Source organism: Pagrus major, chromosome 4 (assembly GCF_040436345.1).
Source record: "Pagrus major chromosome 4, Pma_NU_1.0".
In the NCBI taxonomy this organism is placed as follows: Eukaryota; Metazoa; Chordata; class Actinopteri; order Spariformes; family Sparidae; genus Pagrus; species Pagrus major.
The window spans coordinates 34,929,220-34,948,548 of NC_133218.1; the positions used below are offsets into that span (position 1 = coordinate 34,929,220).

The 19,329-nt window shown below is 41.9% G+C and overlaps 1 protein-coding gene across 2 annotated transcripts in view; it reads left to right on the forward strand.

Annotated features, from left to right (window-relative positions):
• The first annotated feature begins 1,149 nt into the window (after positions 1 to 1,149).
• Positions 1,150 to 19,329, forward strand: part of garre1 (granule associated Rac and RHOG effector 1) — a 32,989-nt gene continuing 14,809 nt past the window's right edge. Inside the window, exons 1-2 of one of the 2 annotated variants that reach the window (XM_073464213.1) lie at positions 1,150 to 1,179; positions 14,156 to 15,624. In XM_073464213.1, the coding sequence (XP_073320314.1) occupies positions 15,121 to 15,624 (504 nt within the window). In that variant the 5' untranslated portion in view covers positions 1,150 to 1,179; positions 14,156 to 15,120. Of the gene's footprint in view, positions 1,180 to 1,275; positions 1,767 to 14,155; positions 15,625 to 19,329 lie in introns of those variants that run through there. The other variant, XM_073464214.1, reaches the window with a different exon arrangement.

The following is a 19,329-nucleotide window of genomic DNA, read 5'->3' on the forward strand; positions in this document are numbered from 1 at the left end:
AGTTTAGTTACCCAGTGAAACTTGTGGCTTTCTGTGGTACCTGAACACAAAGGTTGAATCCCTTTTCAAAAGCATCGCAGGCCAATATCATTCTACCATCACAGTCACTAGTAGGAAGTGTAAGTGTTGTGTCCAGATGCAATTTGTGGACCTAAACGCCCCCAAGTGACGGTTTTTAAATCTATTGAGTGCAGGATGTAATATCCTCCATCAAACATTAGAGGGCGAGAAAAGCTCAGAGTACAGCTTGAAACAAATCCTTCTTTTTAAGACACAGTCAGAGTCTAAACAACAACTACAACCAACTGCAGATGGTTTAAGCGATCTGACCAAAGGTGGATATCACTGAGAGAGTATCTGAATGGACTTTAAATCTGTAAATAACACATACTGCTACTGTAGGAAAATAACACATTTCCTCTTGTCATTTCTGGAGAGCAGCTTTTGTTCCTGGGGATGGGGCACACTGTGAATAATCCTCACACCACTCTATATTGTTTAAATGTGCATGTGTAGTTTGGTGGTTATGACCAGAAATGGAAAAGGGTTAACCCCTTCAAAATAAAAGGTGAAATGGAGGGCATTATCTGACGAAATTGGCTGAAAAACAAAACAAAAAACCATTAATAATAAGGGTGAAAATGAACATTATGATGCCATATCTCATGCTGTTTTCTTTGATTCTGTTATCATGTTAATTACTGAGTAAATGGCTGAGATTAAAAAAATACCAATGTAGAGAAAAGTCATATAGTCATGGTGTAGCATCCGTGTTTAATAAAATATAAGTAAACAAAACAAAAAAACAAATCCCTTTGTAATGTAATTGAAACTATCTTTATGCCCCTTGTCTTTTATTGCATACAGGCCTCAGCTTAAGCAAAATGGAAAATGATGTTTGGACATGACATAAAAAGGAAATGCAAATCCAAGCATGTGTTTTTTTTTGTTTGTTTGTTTGTTTTTAAAACAGCTGTAAAATCGCAGCTGGTACACCACATCTGGCTGGCCCTGTGTTTTCACTCAATAAACGCTATTTATACCAAAAAAACAAACAAAAAACATCTTGGTTTTATTGTGAAGGTCTGTACCGGAACTGTGTTGTCCTGGTTACGGCGGTCTTAACTGTCCGCACACAGACAGGGGATTCGCTGTCAAGAGGGTGGATGCCGAGAGCTGGTGAGCGATGTGCTGACTAACTTAACCTTTTTCTTGCATTTATCTTGCGTTTTACTGAAGCAGTTCGCTTTCCTCTGGCTTACGGTGGCACCGACTAACGTTTGCCGGCACCGGAGCACCGCTGGGCCGCTTACGTTTGCGTGTGTTTTCCCCACCAGCGCTGACAATCGTGTCGCAGAGAGCTAGCTGGGCTAGCTAACGTTAGCTCGGTTAGCTGTGTAGCTAGTCTGCTTTAGAACGGATGAAACACCGATGCGTCCATAATCGGACGTAGCTCACTGTTACATGCTTATTTCCCATTTTACCGTCGTAGTTGACGTCTTTAGAGCCCGTAGACAGTCTGACAAGTGTTTTCAGAGATTTTTTTTGCCAATGCATGCGACGTTTTTGTGCAAGTCTACGCTCATATTTTGGTATACAAGCCGAATTAGACGTCTGCTGATGAAGCGCACCCGCCTAGGCTAAAGCGAAGGAGGAGCACTTGGCGGCATTGGCTATTTTCTGTTTTCATTGCCGCTGGTTTGCATCTGTGGGTGATGCTTCAGATTTTGACCCCCTTAACAACGGATGAGCACGATAGAGATAAGGTAAGACAGAGAGGCGGGTTAGCTAATGAGCTTTACCGCTCGTAAGCGACCCGGTTTGACTGCATGTCCGATAACGGACCTGGGCGTTCTTGATTGCAAGTGATCGCCCACCGCACAAAAAATGTAACGTAGGTTAACATCAGACACACGGACGACAAAGGCGTGATTTGAAGCTCGTGTGGCAGCGTAGCTTATGTCCGCGGTTGACGACGGACTGACAGTATTTGAAGGGCTGACTGGAAAGTGCACTAGCTTGCTAGCTAACGAGCGAGTGTCTGGTTCTGTGCGGCCGGCGGGCGAGTGTCAAAGACGGGAACGCAGCGGACCGAGGTACCGGCTCTCTGCCGTCTGTGTACGCGGTGGCGTTTTCGTGTCACTCGCTTTTACTAACGTTTGCTGTGTTTATGCACCGATGCCGAGGAAGCCTCCCCGGCGACTCTGCATTTAGGGCGTTAAAAGGCCGTATTAATAGCTGCGACATAGTGTTCCCATGACTGGGGCCATGTCATCCCGGAGAGTTTCGATGAAACCGGCTAACTGCGCTTGCGGGGGATTCTGTTACACCTTCCTGCTAAATAGTGATCGGGGGTTTTAAAATAATCCCATAGCAAGTTAAAAAAACAAACCTACTAGTTAAGTTTTCTGCCTGGTTGAAGTTGCATGTTGAGTGTAAGAAAAAAAAAAGGGAGAAAAAAAGCAGTGCTTCGCTGTTGCATTGATATCCTGTCGCCATGCTGTGTTTGATAACATACAGAGAGCAGCAGTGCTGCTGCACAGAGGAGCTGTAATCTTACACTCCCATGAATTTCACAGAGAAAAATTACCCAGAAATGGCGATTGAATGCTCGGGTCACGCACCAGAATATCTAGGAACTATTTCTTCCATCCATTTCAATGTAAATAATCGCACTCTGTGAACTCACACACAACCACAGTGACTAATATACGTGGCTGTGTATACAGTCACCACGGTGCAGAGGAGATATCTGGAATTGCATTAATAAATAACGTTGCCCCACTTTTTCTCAAGTGGGGTGTAGCTTCTACAGTCTAGTCTGGGATCCTGTGTTTTGATCATCGCGTTGGAAAGTGTTTCCTGTATTTGGTCGCTGGCAGTCGAGTGTAGAATTGATCATGTAGGTCCACAGAGGATGTGATCATACAGAACAATAGACTGATCATGATCACAGGCAGGGATTGAGGGTGTCTGTGTTTTAGATGTCTAAAGGAAAAAAATGATCCAGGGGCTGCAAGGGTTTTTTCATAAGCAGCCGATCTTCTGGCTGGTGGCATCTGAAAAGCAGACTATTGTTACTATATCATCCATATTTTACTGGGGAAACCAGTTTTCACAAACAGAATTGGGAAGTCGAATTCTGCTAGTTGTGTTGTTGACCTTTATCCTAAAGTTGATCACAATATGAAGAAAGAGCTGGATATATTTTTGCGAAATGTTGTTAACAGTGTTGAGAAATCTGACTGTAAAAAGTCATGACCTTTTTAAACTTTGAATCATATGGAAAGTTGTTTGTGTTGCTTCAAAATAGTAGGAATCGAAAGGATGTTGAATAGACACCCAATACAGTTTGTACTGACATTTAAAGCTTAATAAAGTGACCTAGAAGGAGGCATTCATGTTAAGGTCATTGGCCTCCTTTTGTTGAGTTTTGCAGGCACGTACAGCTTTCAGTGAAACAATCCTGGACCTACATGTTGACATCTGCCACAGCTGCGTCACCGTGGAAATACGTGCTTTGCTCTGCAAAATTCCTGTCTCTGTTTAAACTCCTTCTTTTCAATAGCTTATTCAACCGTGTGCCTGGACAGCCATCACAGTTCGTGGACTAGTACTAAGGCTCCAGTTGTTTTTCTTTCTCTTTGTTTTTTGTTGTTTGTCAACATGTGATATGTTGACCAGGAACCACACTTTACCTTAGTCTAACACTGAATCCGGATGCATGTGTGAGGAAGTCGACATACAGTCACAAGATTACTGTTTGTGCTTCCCTCGGGTGGAGTACAGGCTGGGCCTGCTGTCTCCGCTCTCTACAGACCTGCGTGATATTTCCTTCAACAGAGGAGCTTTCTAGTGTTTCTCTTACTGCACAGTTTTAGATTATACAGATGAGTGATACAGAGTCTGCTGGGGGAAGGGAAGAGTTAACCCTGGCCAAGGTATTATTAGCACCTGGGAATTCCAACATTTTATGCATTGATTTTCACTTTCTTTAAATTGGTCTCAACAGTTTAAAAGGGTTTTTACATTTTATTATTTTTAAAGCGAGCATCTGATTGCTTGCATTTTACCTCTAAAGTTTGAGATTTTGACAAAGCTGACTTCCTCAAGATTATATCAGAGGACCAACAGGTGTCTCAAGAAGGAAGCTAAATGTTACCTTCGGTTAGTAGCTTCCGCTAGGCAACACCTTACAAAAATATTCTTAGTTATTTATGGCATGGTTTTATTTACATTACACATGGCAGGGGTGTCTAAACATTTTCATCCTTTGGTACACTTTTGTCACACGCAACCTTCCCATGGCAGGGCTCAGACATACTGTATAGCTTGGTAGTAACTGAATTAAGTCAATTCAATCACACGGTCTGTCTTAACTGAGACAAATTTGACTAATTGGTATTTAAAAACAAGTTAAAGTAAGCGTATATTATAATGGCAAAATACTTAAATGGAATATTTTGATTCTTTCAAGGAGTAACATGTATTTAATGGCAGTGATCTAAGTTGTGTGATAATACTGTATTTCGAAGTACTCTATACAGATGGTGATACCCCACAAAAGATATAGACTGTATAATAAATGTATATTACTGCACTAAAATGAATGTTAAAGAAGATTGGATGAAGAAGAAAATTGAATTGTTGTACCAAATTAGATATCATGACAGTGGTGATATTTACTCGGGAATGCAAATACACTCCATCAGAAAGAAGAATAATATCGTTCTGTGATAGTCATGCCATGTTTTCCACCTCTGGCCTTTAGAGTTAGAAGCAAAAGGTGCTTTGGATGCGGATCCATCAGTGTGTTAGATAATATCCACCTACAACGAGTTGTGCCGGCCCATGCATCAGAGAGATGCAGGCTTGTTTGAGTTTGTATTGTGTGACAGGATTTTCATTTGGATGCACAAAACTAACAACACTATTTGCACTGGTGTGAGGCGGGGGGGGCAGGGGTCTGCGTCTTCTGTAATAGGGGATGTTTTCAGCTCTAAATCACTGCTGTTTCATCTACTGCACGGTTAGCACCACTTACTTCTGACACATAAACTAAATGGGCTATTTTCTAGGCAGAATTGTCCTCATTCAGAGGGAAGCAGCCAGCGGGGTAACAGATAAGGGGGACGGGGCTCATAGTAGCATGGGAAATCTCACCCGTGTCTCCTGGGAAACCAGTTTAGCCTTAGCTTGTGGTCAGCTATTTGCCCCTCAGTCAAATGTTCCCAGTGAGATGCATGAATGCTCGTGCACTAGAGCTGATCAAATACAACAAGGATCGAGGCTACCGCAAAACTGTAATGTAACACGATACTTATCTTTCTTAGTCCCTGCAGGAAATATTTTGCTTGTGCTTTTCCACAAGGAGGTCGGAAGTCAGGGTCAGCCACACAGCTCAACGCTGAAGAATGGAGCTGATAGAGGTCTGATATGTTGCTCAAGGATACCATGGCAGTGTCTTGAAACGGCTTCACATGCTTAAGCATGATTCCTTTCTCCAACAGCCTACTATATCCTGTTGTTATCATACCTGTCAATGTATTCTACACATATTCTCCTCCAGCATCAGTAATAAAGGAGAGTCTTTTTTCCTCTTCGCTGCAGAAGGTTGTTGGCATCTGTGACTTATAATTACTTGGCATTTTTGCACCTTCTGGTGAATGTTCCTGGTGTCGTAATGTACAGAAACGGTTTTGCTGCTTGCGTGACCAAACCTGAATTTCTCACTTAAATGGCACCTCCATATCCTGTCTCATTGTGCCCAAAGTGGAGGAATAAATTCTTACTTGGCTCATGGCTAAAAATACAGCACCCTGGTGGCTGGCATGCAGCACACAACCTGCATCCTCGGTATATAGCCTGCTCGATATAGGCTGAGGGAAGCATTTTCATCCCCGCAGGTTGCCATCAGCCTTTCATGAATGGGACTGACGTCAGAGCCTGTCATCACACTTGTTGAAACCCACCGGTTGGGCACACTAAACACACACTATTGTCCACTGCTATTCTGGAGGGGATATCTGAGCTTATTCTGTTTGCTTACAGTTGAATACTGAAAGGCATGTATGCTTTGTGCATAGGCTCTGATTAGATTAAATCAGATGGCGTATTTATTGGCATTCACGTGTCCTTTCAGAAGACCTTTATCATCTGTATTCCCCTGGTGTCATTATTTTGTATTTCTTTTTAGTGTTGGAACACATTTGATGAAGGCAGTGGCACATGGTGAAATTTGTATTTGCATATGCGACACAGACTTGTGGGGCCCTCAAGTATGTCCTTTGTTAGAGCAGCCTGTCTGCTATTTTTATTGGTGCTATAAGCTACTTACAATGTCTGTTATGACAGTACAGGTTAGACTAATGTTATCCAGCCTGTTCACCAACAGTATCAGCCTCTTCGCTGATATGAGTGTTAGGTTTTGTCCCGACTTACTCAACAGCGGTTTGTTTTAGCAACAGAAGTTTCACTACTGTTTTAGAAAGTGTTGAATCTGCCAAAAGATACAATCAAGCAGCATTGGCTAAGACTTCACAGAACAGTGTATATGACCAGGTTTTTATGATAACTGAGCATCAAAGTAGATGTATTTTTAGTTCCAAACCCTCAGAACAAAAATGGGACCAAAATGGGATTAGTTGTGGGAACAAAACCAAACATTTACCCTCAAACCACCGAAACCTGCAGCTGCCTGCAAAAATAATTCCAGGAGAAACACTACGTTGATGGCAGCAAATCTATCCTTGCAGTTAATATTAAATCGTAGCCAAATCCTTTATTTTTTTCTCTTCCTCTCACAAAGTCATGCAGCTGCGTGTGCCGCGAGAGTGTGTGTTTTTTCTGTGTGCTGGTATGAGGATACCAGGGCCTGCCACAATACTCTCCTTGTGTTCTGTGGGCAAGAGGAGCCTGGCTCAGCTCCTGTCACACAGTTGCTCACGGCACTTGTCCTGCCATTTGGACTGACCTCCTCGACCTGTCTGCTGATTCTCAGACTTTGTTATAGCTTATCTGCTCTGTGGAATGTCTTCAGTGAAGCCTCTCAAACCAAATATACAGTCTGAAGCTTGCTTTCCAAAACTTAATCAGTTCTTTAATAAATATATATAACCTTTTATGCAATGTCTTATTTTGTAGAGATGTTTTTGCATGTATGAATCCTGACCTGCTTTTTTTGTGCTCGTTTGAACCCACATTAAGAGGGTTCTGGGGAAATGCATTCCTGTGCTTCATTGGCAACAGATGTAGGGGAGAACATTTTTTTCTCCGAGCTGAACCTTTTGGAGTGTCTAAAAACAGTGCGGTGTGGACCGTAGGGCAGCTGTTTTGCCCATGGAGGCTGAAATAGACTTCATGAGAGAGCTAATGTCGGGCCTGTGGCTGGAGCGTCACAGGACCTGTGTTTGCCTCACAGTGGCAGATGGATAAGGAGCTGTCAGCATGGGTAACAGCTGCCCCATCCACAGCTATTAGGCTACCTAGCTGTGATGTGACAGTCGCACAAATACGGCTGCAGATCCAAAAGTAACTGCTGTTTGTATAATGAGTGGCACTATCCTGAAGGTTACAGAAGTGGGCTCATGACCAGAGGGTTGACTGGTTTATTTTGTCAAACCTGTTGGGAATTCTTTGTGGGGAACGTTAATAAAATAAAAAGCTAAATGCTTCTCAACAGCCGGTGTGAAGGTGCCTTTGAGCAATGGCACTTGTATGCTAGAGTGGAGCTGCTCAGTAGCAGAAGGGTGCAGATGTACTGGGCACCATCCCAGGTGTTAATAGATGTTTCCCTGAGTGAAGTAAGCTAGGTTAAATCCATGATCTGTGTAGTTTCTCTAAAAAATTCAAATTATGGAGCTCGTTGCTAGAATGCTACCACTTGATACTTGCTTATTTACTTGCTAGCACTGTTGATAGCTGCAATGGTCTGCGCAGACAGGTAAATCATAGTTGGTGCTATGATTTACTACACCACCCTACCCAGTGACATACTTGGTTTGACGTTTTTGTTACTGGCGACAGGGAGCTTGCTCCAGGAAACCTTAACCCCCTTCCTGTTGAAGCTGAGCAGCTGACATGTACGGTGAGTAGGGAAGTAGAGCTAACATTAGCCCGAAGCAGCCCCTGCTGCCTGGAGGAAGGACATTAAAGTGGGCTGGCGCTACTCCAGCGCGCATCCGGAGGGACTCTCCTATCACATGTGTTTGTTTGGGTGCAATCTCTGATACAGAGTGCCCTGCAACAGGAGGCAGGCAGCCAATGGAGCTACCCCGAGAAGCCAGCAGGCCTCATTAATATTGATGCCACGTCTGCTTCTCTTGGGATAACCTCTGCATACGGAGTTTTATAGCCAGGAAGGAAATGTAGACCACTAACACTCTCTAATAACACTACACAAATATATTTATCTGCCTGGAACAACCACGAAACAAAACAAGTAGTCCGCAATTTTCCCCCCCCCAAAAATCTGGCTTTGTTGTTTAGGCTGAATGGACTCTGACTCACTGCACTTAATCAGTTCCTACTTTTGTTATTCAGTCTGAAGAGTGGAGTCATAAACTACATCAAACTATGACTCTCAGAGAAGACAAAATCCTCAGAATAAGTTGAAGCGAAGGCGTTTCTGGAGAAAGATAGTTGATTGTTGAGTCTCATTCCCAGGTTGTCAAATACTGACGCTTTTGGTCAGTATTTGGCCCAAATTCTAACCCAAAGAGTCGGTACTCAATGTCCTGAGAATGAAACTCAACAATCAACTATCTTTTTCCAGAGTCACCTTCCCTACCTTTTTTAATATACAAAAATAATCTATGTTTTAGCATGGTTTTCTATCGGGGAATAAGAAAGTATGTGAGTAAACGGATGTTAAGCTGTGACTTTGGAATACCACTGCTAATTAGGTTTAACAAAAAAACAAAATGTTTTTTTAAGGATTAAATATTTAAATTTTGGTCATTCAAACCACCTTCCTAAAGCTGCCGTCTCACCACTGTCCATGCAATTAGTTTTAATTATGTCCAGCTGTGAGCAGGTCCTTCAGTTCATTCTGCATTGGATATGACAACAGTGTTTCCAAGAGAAATAACTAAGCAAGTATAGTAATATATAATAATACATCCCAATTTGGCTTGCAGGACCAGCACAACAAACGGTAATTACCATCGGATCAAAGTTTTGTTCCCTGTAGTGGCCTCGCTGACCTCTTTAGTCCTCCTTCAAACAACTTGATGCACATACTGTATTCTGCTCCCTTTTATTCAGCCCAACAGTGTGAAAGTGTGAGAACTAGAGTGGTTAGCCTCAGGCTAACATAGCTCAGGTTTCTTGTTTACCTCGCAAAAGCTAATATCCTATTAACTGTGTCAACTAGCATGCATTGCGGGCCACCTGGCAGGTTCTGTAGCTGTAATCCCTGGGATTTAGAGGTCTGCACTGTTGCACTAGTTAGCTGCCCTTAAAGCGCCCCTGAGTAACAAGTAGACGGTTTGCATGTGCTGTTCACCTGGCAGATGCTTCTTAACGGAAAACCTAAGAGTTGATAATATGTTGCACCTTGAATTTATCTGCCCAGTTTGCTAGTTGATGGTGTGTTTTTGTGTGCAATGTAGAAAACATGTTTTTTTAAATTCGCGATTGTAGCTAAAGGGCTCAGAAGCCTGGTTGCATTTAATAATTGAAATATTATCAAAATTTAAAAACGGCCAAGTGCGATATCCAAATTGCAAGAGCTGCAGATTTTTGAGAAAGGTAAAATGTGTGACAAAACAGCATTTTAAAGAAGCACTGTAGTACTGCAGTGCTGCAGAAATGTGTCTTTGCAAGGCAGCTGAATTTGTAAGATGATGTGATCTTGTGATCTTCTAAATCCATCTTGCCAGGCCTCAAGCTATGCACTAGCAGCTAGAGATGTCAGCTAAGGGTGTGGTTTAGGTGTGACGACCAGCAAGAGAAACGACTTGTTGGCCAACAACAATGGCGGCTCCTCGGGAGGTTATATCGGAACTGGAGAGTATATTTTATTTAACGATGAGCAAAGAACAGCGCTGAAGGCTTTTCTCGATGGAAACAATGTTTTCTTCTCTCAACTGGTTTCGGTAAGAGTTCGATGTACTGGTTCTGCTGGTGGTAGCCCTCTCCTATTGTTGATCTGATTGGTTGAAGCTATCCCATGATTGACGGTTATAGACATATGGTTCCTGCAATTATGCCAAGTATTTTTAGGAAGTGCCTTCCCTTTTCCAAACCGTTTTGGTATCCTGTTCAGGAATTCATAGTACAGCTACAGAGTGGTTTGGTAATGGATTAAGTCTATTGCTTACAAAGGAAAATACAAGGAGATGAATCAGAGCAGCCTGCTGTGACTAAATGAACTAGAATTTATAATCACTTTGACAAAAAAAAACTATTAAATGTGGAACTGTCACATCATTGCTGATATGTAATCAACTTAACAAGGTCTGTGTTGATTCTGATCTGGCATATCTGATCCCCAGTATACACAGATCTTAAAAAAGTGTTAACCTCATTTAGCTGACAGTCACCCTCTGATGTGATTTATAATTGGTGTGGTCAACACAGCAGCTTCTGTTTCGTGGTAATCACCAGGCCTATGTTTAGAGAAACACTGGTTGGAAAGCAGTTGTTGTTGCAGAGCCCACGAGCAAGGTAAAATCCCAATTGCTCTATTGTGTTTGTAAGTAGATAACCCCCCTGTGTGCAAAGTATTTAACTAATAAATTAAACATTTGCCTGTAATGTAAGGGTTAAAAAGTGTGAAGCACGTCTCTGTTGTCCCTTCATGAGGAGGTCACTAGTTTCCCTTGGCTCTGTCTCTCCACTTTACAGCCAGGCACAGATGAGGCCGGGCTGATTTTTGCCGGGCGTACCCCTCCGTGTTTGTGAAAGGAAGTGAGGTTTGAAGGTCGGGGGGAATGTTGGCGGGGATGCATAAGGGAAGCTACGCATGTAAGGCCACTACGCAGCTGCTTAGCTGTCCAATGACAGCAGGCTGGATAGTGATGGTGTGTTTTTTTTCCCCATTAGTTGTTTTTCCTGACTCATCCCAAAACACAGAAGCTTACAGCATGGTGCTAGAAGATAACAGAGTCTGAATGTTCCATAAAATGATAGGCCTGCTGTGTAGGGAGCTGTGTGTCGAACAGATTAGTCTGTCATGTTGATGTTTGTTGTCCCATTGAGTGTAATATCATCAGGAGTGTATCAATGGCAGGCTCTATATAGCAGAGGAACAGGTTTTGTGATGGACTGTTTTCTTTGAAAGCTATACCTACTAACACAAAATCAGTTTCTCAGTTCTCAATTATTTTTTTTTTTTACCTCAGATGAATAAGTTACTTTGGACCTGTTTTCACTTTTTCCAATGTATGCTTCTCTTGGATGGGAATGGAAAGAGGACAAATAAATCACTTTCTGGCACTGGTTTTTAATGCAGTTTTTGTTTCAAGTTCCTGTCAGCTTTGTTGACACAGGCAGTTTTTTTTTTGTAGAGTTTGCATGTTCTGTTTTAGATACTTTCACATCAGTAGTCGTGTTATTTCCTTGTCAAAAATGTCACGAACTGTGTTCAGTCTTACATGTGTCTTTCTGAAAAATCGGCTTTCACCAGCTGACCTTTGGCTGTCTAGATTACTTGTACAAAAGAGATGTGCAGCCAAATTCCTCTTGATCTTGACAATGTAAAATATTACTTCCATAATCAAGTGAAAAGGCCAAAGGGAGAAGGACGAGCCACATAATGCTTTGCTATTGAATGAGAGTATTGTGACTCCTACTATGAGGAGCTCAACAGGCCCCGCAGTGTCTTCCAACAATGGCTTCTTGCAGGAATTTCTCTCTGCAGCTGTGTTCTACTAAAACCAGACACTGCCAGAGATTCTTTTCAGAGACGCTCTCCGTGAGGTATGGTGTTCGTAATCGTCTAGAAATGTACAACTTTAAAACCACAGTCGTATAATATTACCACCAAGTTTAGAGAAATGTGGCTAAATATGATCTTTTTCCAATCAGAGCAGGAAAATAACAGTTTGTATCTGTCCCTACAACAGATGATGCATCCCAAAATATTATGGATGACACAATTTATAGTCCGGGTGTTGTTGTGTAGCTAGCAACACGAAGTAGGTTTACTTTTCTGCACAAGTCATAACTTTAATAAGCATGAACTGTGAGTGACAAGTACAATAACTTAAAGCAGAAATAGACAAATTTCCCGGTGGTATTACTGTTGGCGCCGCTGTCACAAACACAGTGTTAGCAAAATGGTGACCGCTAGCAGCCTTGCTACTGTCTAAAGCATAAAAATAAGTGCAAGAGTCCCAATTTGCCCTAGAAACCCAGATCTCAGTGCTATGAAAAGGCAGAGTTAAACACAGTATAGTAACAGGTAGGCAAATTTTGCAATTTGCTGATTTAGTAGAAAGGATTCTGGTTTTTAAAACATCTCAACCGCCACCGGTAAGGTACACTTATCAGCAGGGGAACACACTTTGACACAACACCGTTGATCTCCATTGAGTGAATCGCCCGTCTGTTCAATCTTGTTTCCTCGAATCAATCAAATCAAATCAATTTTGTCGTCTGTCACTCTCCCTCTTCGCCGTCTTTTCCTGCTCCGTCCGCGGCGTTCTTTTCTTTTGCAGTTTAAAGTTTCCACAGTTATTCCAGTTGTTCCACCGTTATCTTGGGATAGCGACCACAGAAAACAATGCTTCTTCCTGTTTTGGGTGCTCGACGGACGAGATTCCTTTGTGCTGTAAATCATCCTTCATTTTCCAGGGAAAATCCACCCCAGTGGCAGACAAAATAGCATGGCATAGTGAAAGCAAGGCTTATAGGGAACCAGTCTATTTGCTCATGGTGTCATTTTTCTATTGCCATTACACTGTGCAATTAGTTTTTTACTTCAGAATGATAAGTTAAAGCAAAAATGTTGTCTGTTGCCAGTTTAAGTCTGTTAGATCTCAATCACTCTAAAGATTTTATGCTTTTTTTATATAAATACTTTACAAATGTTACCATGAATTTTGTTGAAGAACTGATGGAAACAGAACCAAGAAAATCCTGTAGTAGAAAGTGACTCCAAGGTTTTGTAAATTAAATTCAGTGTGATCTGCAGAATGCGAGGTGCTGGTGAACTGTAATAAAATACTAAGAGCTGTTTCATCCTCAAGGATTTATATGATTTTTGCAAACAAAAGAAGAAAATGGACTAAACCTGCAAAACTAGTTGAACAAAATGAAAGGGGATGCGTTTGAGACTTCTGAAACCATATTTGTCACTTAAATGTAGCATTTAATGGACAAGAAGAAGCTTGAGTTTGTCAAACAGACACAATGACAAACTCTTAAAACTCGACCGTAGATTCATCTCAACTACTAGGTCATATTAAATTTTGAGAAAAAAAATTTGAAATCAAAAGGGAGAAATATGTATTTATCTTGCGTTATTTGACAGAATACATCTATGTACTTAAATGGAGACCTCATTTCGATCCAGACAATAACATTTGTAATAGTAAAGCTTCTGTGCCTACTGCGACAGGTTGTGACTGCACACCACAAATCAACCCTAAAAAAGGAAAATACAATGCTCTGACCAATCATACACGTGATGAGATCATGATCCAACATGTTTGTGTTGTGTTTTCAAGTGGGACAGTAATTATCATAAATATATGCATCTCATTTCTCAGAAGACTGAAGCTATTATTGAATGCGAGAGACATGTTTGTCTTGTGTAATAATTATTTTGAACTTTCTCACTTCTGCCTTCAGTGCGATCAGTCAGTGAGGTTTTTGTCCTAGAATAAGAATTATTGCGAGACCTACTGTTAAAGATGAGATATATTCTTTAGCAATTAGATTTGTGTTCCTGTTATTCTGCGTAACATTCATGCTTATTATCAAACCCTTAATTAAAACCTTACAAACATTATTGATATTTGCCAATAGTTTTATGAAAATGCTGCAAGGCAAGTAAAGTAGCTGCCTGTCTGTTGGTTATGTTTTGAACTGGCAAAGTGCAGCCCAGTTTATTTTGGGGTGTAACAGTTCAACAGTTGAAACGAAGCTCATCCTTCCTCTTTGACATGATGTTAACCTTCTCTTCTGTGTTGCCCTTTTCCTCCCGTAGGAAATGACCTAGAGGCCTTACAGATACATTTGTGCTTTTGTCGCTCTAATCTGCATCCGCGGAGAACGGCGAGATCTGGAAGCACACTTGTTTCCGCGGTGAGTAATATCTACCTCAGCCAGCAGACGGGAGAAACCAGGAAGCTGCTGGAGACTTCAGACAGGCAGACAGAGCTATCAGCTGGCCACTCGCTCACTGCCTGCAGAGTCCTGCTTTGTGAAGAGGATTTGAGACGGACTGGATCTGTCTGCCCTTCGCCTCCCACAGCTCCTCTACCAGCCGGTGCACGAGAAGAGCCCAAACCACATCCTCTGATTCCAGCATTTACCTACTTATTTTTTTTTTGTTTTGTTTTATTACTGTCATTGTTCCTCCGTGCTGTTGACCAGTGTCTCATTTTCCTTGGATCCATTTTTCGTTTTTCCTCTCAGCTTTTGAAAGGATTTTCTACTTTTATTAGTGCAGGCTGGTATAGGTTTATATATGTACATACATATATGTATATACTCTATATACTGTATGAAGAAGGATTTTCTTCCCCATTCTGAAGGAAAGGTAATGCACTTTAAAACTTGGCTGTAGTATCACTTTAAGTAATTAAGGAGTGTTTTCGACTTTTCCTCCCCTATTATGATAATTTTGTTTGAGGCTGGAAACGGAGAATCTGGAGGTGTGTCTGTGCTGTTTTTAAGCCGGGCCTGACGTATCTGCAGCAGGGCTGCATGTAAGCATTTCACTCAGCCTGCCAGTGTTTTTGATCGCCCTCCGACCTCACCCAAGTCTGTGCTGCCTCTCTACACGGCACACTGAGATGAGCCTCTGGCAGGTGGAATCCTTGAGCTGTCTTTTTACGTAACTTGAACAGTTTCAGGAACGTTGGTTTGGTGTTTTTGTAAAGAGGACAAGGACACTTGTGGGAGAAAAACAAACAAAAAACAGCAGCTTCCGGTGCTGTTGCACCACTTATGTATTGTTGTAGTGCGCAGGAAAGTAAAATGGACTACAAGCGTCGCTTTTTGCTCGGCGGGTCCAAGCAGAAAGTGCAACAGCACCAGCAGTACCAGATGCCTGAGCTGAGCCGGACCCTGAGCGCCTCCCTGGCCTCCTCTTGCTCGGCTTCTTCGCCCATAGGCTCCGGGGTGGGCATGCCTGGCAGCTGCCACCCACCTCCTTCTGGCACCACTACCGCGGTTGCAGACATCCAGCAAGGCATCTCCAAATATTTGGATGCCCTCAATGTGTTCTGCAGGGCCAGCGCCTTCCTCACAGACCTGTTCAGCAGTGTGTTCAGGAACTCTCACTATTCCAAAGCAGCTATGCAACTGAAGGACGTGCAGGAACACGTCATGGAGGCGGCCAGCAGGCTGACTGCAGCAATAAAGCCTGAGATCGCCAAGATGCTGATGGAGCTGAGTGCCGGGGCTGCCAACTTCAAAGACCAGAACGACTTCAGCCTGCAGGATGTTGAGGTAGGTGCTCACACACCATCTCACTCGAACCACTTGTTGAACTCGTTTACAGACTTGAGTATGTAACATTGTGTACACTCTGTCTCGTGTCTGCGACCAAATAAAAAACATATTGACGTTTAAGTCCACTGTTTGCTCACCTGGAAAGAATTAGTTAAGCTCACAACCTGAGGCGCTATAGTTAAGCACCACATACTTTATCAAATTCGTTTACTCGTGACTCATCTTCTAGCAGTAGTGCTAAGATGCTTAGCTGCACTCTGTCAGAAGGCTGGCTCCATGAATCAGTGTTTCCTGGCTCAAACAGCCAGTGTTGAGCTGGTGTCGGGATCTGAGGGTGAGGTGTGAAAAACAATGAGGATGTGAGAAGAAAAGTCATCTTTTGTCACCCTGAATACCACACCATCTTACCATAGCTCTGAATTTGCTCATGTGTAAAATGTGAAAAATTGTAGCTGAGGTGTTTTTCATGGAGGATTTGGAGACCGATGCACTAACTAACCAAAGGGCTAAGCTTTGATGTGGGAATCAATTTCTCTTTGTCTCAAATTCATTTCCTATTTCTCTTTCTCATTTACACAGTTTTTGTCCATTTGTCTTTTGTCTCACCTGATTAATCAAGAGAGTTTTAGCTTTCTCCAAATGTCACAGATGGATATATATACACACACACACCTCTGAACAAAGAACGTGAACATTATTGAAGGAGCAGACCTTGTGCTAGCATTGTTAACAGTGTTGTAATCCTATAGCTGTTATAGAAACTCCTGATCAGCAACTAAAGCTAGGCTGAGTCAGAACCCACTGTAAGCTTAATCTCGGAAGTTCAAACATGGATGAATTTCAGGTTACAGCATCGGTCTGAATTGGGCTCCTGCAAAAGATCTGGACGCAATGATTCAAAATGACAGGTGCTCTCGCTTTCAGAAGTAATGATCATAAATTGATAGTCGTGATATAAAATATCAATTTCAGTATTTTTGAAAGTTTTGCTGTAACTGTGCTGCACTAATAGACAGGATCTCATGTGGTGCCATCGGCATCAAGTAGCTGTATTTTCAGCTGTACACCACACCCAAACAGCCCCTGCCTAAACCCCATCTATCCTTATGATTACTGCATCTGCTTATTTATTCCATTTAATACACAGTTGTGGGCCTGTAGAGCTCCCTGTGTGGATATATTCCTATACCACACATTAGGAGAAGACAGCTTTAACTGTTGTCTTGTGGCAGCAAATAGAGACTTGCAGTTAATTGAGTATGATTAAATTGGGACTTGAGGTCAGTAGTTACTGGGATATTATTAGTTCACAAATAACATTTTTAAAAGGAGAAAGAAATCCAAAACGTACAGACAAAAAAAAAAATGTTTGTGTCATATATAAGATGATAAAACAAAGTCCTCGGTTCCAAACTCATACTTTCCACTCTCGGTATACAAAATAAATACTGCAGGGCATTGACAAACCCCAAACACCATGGGAAATGGCTGAATAAAGATAATTTTGCAATTTACATGTAGATATTGGCTGAGCTAAGCAATTAAACATGTTAACACGGTGGACTAAAATCGTCTTCCTCCATCTTGCCTCAAGTTTGGTTGCTTGCTTGCATTCGGACTCCCCAGTTTTACCTACCTTGTCAAATTCCTCTTTTGTGACACCTGAATGTCTCTATTCCACCTGTCAGTGTATATGTGTCACTTAGTGTGAATTAAAAATACATGTAAGGATTAGGACAAGGAATAATGTCCACTCTGTGGCAATGAGCCACAGGTGACTCTGTTAGGTGAAACACTCCAGTGTTACGCAGAAATATTTGGAGTTATTAGTGTTTCTTTAATCCTTTAGCATGTAGCAGCGAGCCGGTACATGGTTGCGGCCAAGACACTAGAAGGGCAGCAGGACCTCAGTGGATGTGGCTGAGCCCAAAACAGGAAACACTTTTGCACCGCAGTCAGTAAATCTGACTCTCTGTGGTCGTGGATATGCACAGATGAATATTAGAGGAAGCCCAAGTCTGTGAAAGTTTAGACCGCATGGCTTGGCACTCACTCTTGCTGTCTGGCCCTGGGCATAAAGGGTACATTTGTTAAAGCACAGAAGGAAACACATTAATACTTCACCTTACAATGACGGTATTTGAGTGTGTTAGTTGCATTAACCGCTGAGAAAACACTGCACGTACACAATAATATTATGTTGGTAAAGTGAAGTATGTAGTGCCAGTTACACATGAACAAAAAATAGTAAGGTTAAATGGCACAGAAAGAATTATTATAATCCCACAAGATGTTTGTATTCACAGTACTGAATATGTTTTTTTTAACTGTTGTAGGGCTGTGTTTGCCAAAGTAGACTGTCACAAATGATTATTAATTCATAATTGTTATTATTAGCTGGACAGAAAAGAGGTTTCAACAATATAAAGTAAACATATCAGTGAAAGCTGGAGACGATCAAGCGCTAAAAATATTGTCACGTGCAGCTATAATTGATTTAATCGCAAAAGGCTTTGCGACTAGTCATCCACGGGATAGTTTGTGTTCACACAAGTAGAGCATGGCTTTTCGACTAATATCTACACTACTATGTACAAGAAAGTTCTGCGTACACACACTGGCTGAACTTGTTGAGACCTAGTGCGCAATAATTGCTGCTAATTCCGTCTGTTCCTTACAATGTGATGTATTTGTGACTGTAAAAGGGATTTTCCTTTGTCTGCATGAGTCGAGGAATGCTGTTTGGCAGCTGGATGTATTATGAGGTCTTCAGAACGAACCAAATGCATTTCTGAGTTTGGGGAGTTGTGGTATGTGAAACTTTTCCCCTTGTGTTCCTGAGCTCACGTCTCCTTCTCCTCTTTCTTTCTTTCTTTTGCCCCCTATTTTTTTTTTTTTTTTTTTTTTACCGAGAGCCCCCAAAAGTTCAGGTCAGTGCAGTCTGCAAAACAAACCACTTCTTTTTTCCAAATCGGAGCCCGGCTCCCTGGCTGCTCAGAATGACTCCACTGCCAAATATGCATGAAAATGTCACGGTTTGTTTAGAGGCCGTTTGCCGAGCTTGTAAGTTTAAACCACAGAGTGGAGACCAGAGGCAGACAGAGAAGTCTCCACAACCAGAGAAACCTTCATGGCTGCGCTAGTCAGATGACTGCATAGGTTCCCCCAGCCGACCCGTGTACACTAGAAACACATTTGAAAAAACAGCCCCTTTGTCTTCAGCTGTTAAAAACACTCATGGCGTGTTTTTTAATACAGTTGATGGTTTGTTCCTGAAATATGGCCATATCATATGAGGGCTTCATGTCATTGAAGTGAAACATGTGATGTATTTGGTTGTAGGAGTTATTCCTTGGCTGTTTTTAATTATGTATTTTGGAAAAAGACAAAATTAGAGTGGGAAGAACATAGAAATTAACATCAGTTAGTCTAAAGTGAGGCTCCCTATCCATTTTAGCCTCATCATGAGAAGAAGAGGAGAAGCCACACTTGAACCAAACTAGGAGATATAATTTCTAAATGTTTTACACCTGCTTATTTAGCTGATATAATCCAATCCAGGCTGACTTTCAAGTTCCACATGAAATCAGTTTGAATGTAAGTGAAGAAATTCAGGAGTAAGGCAGTCGTGACCTTCCTGTTTTCCTGGAATGATTGTATAAAAGCGGAGACCCAGAAAAAGTATTGAAAAATAAGAGACAG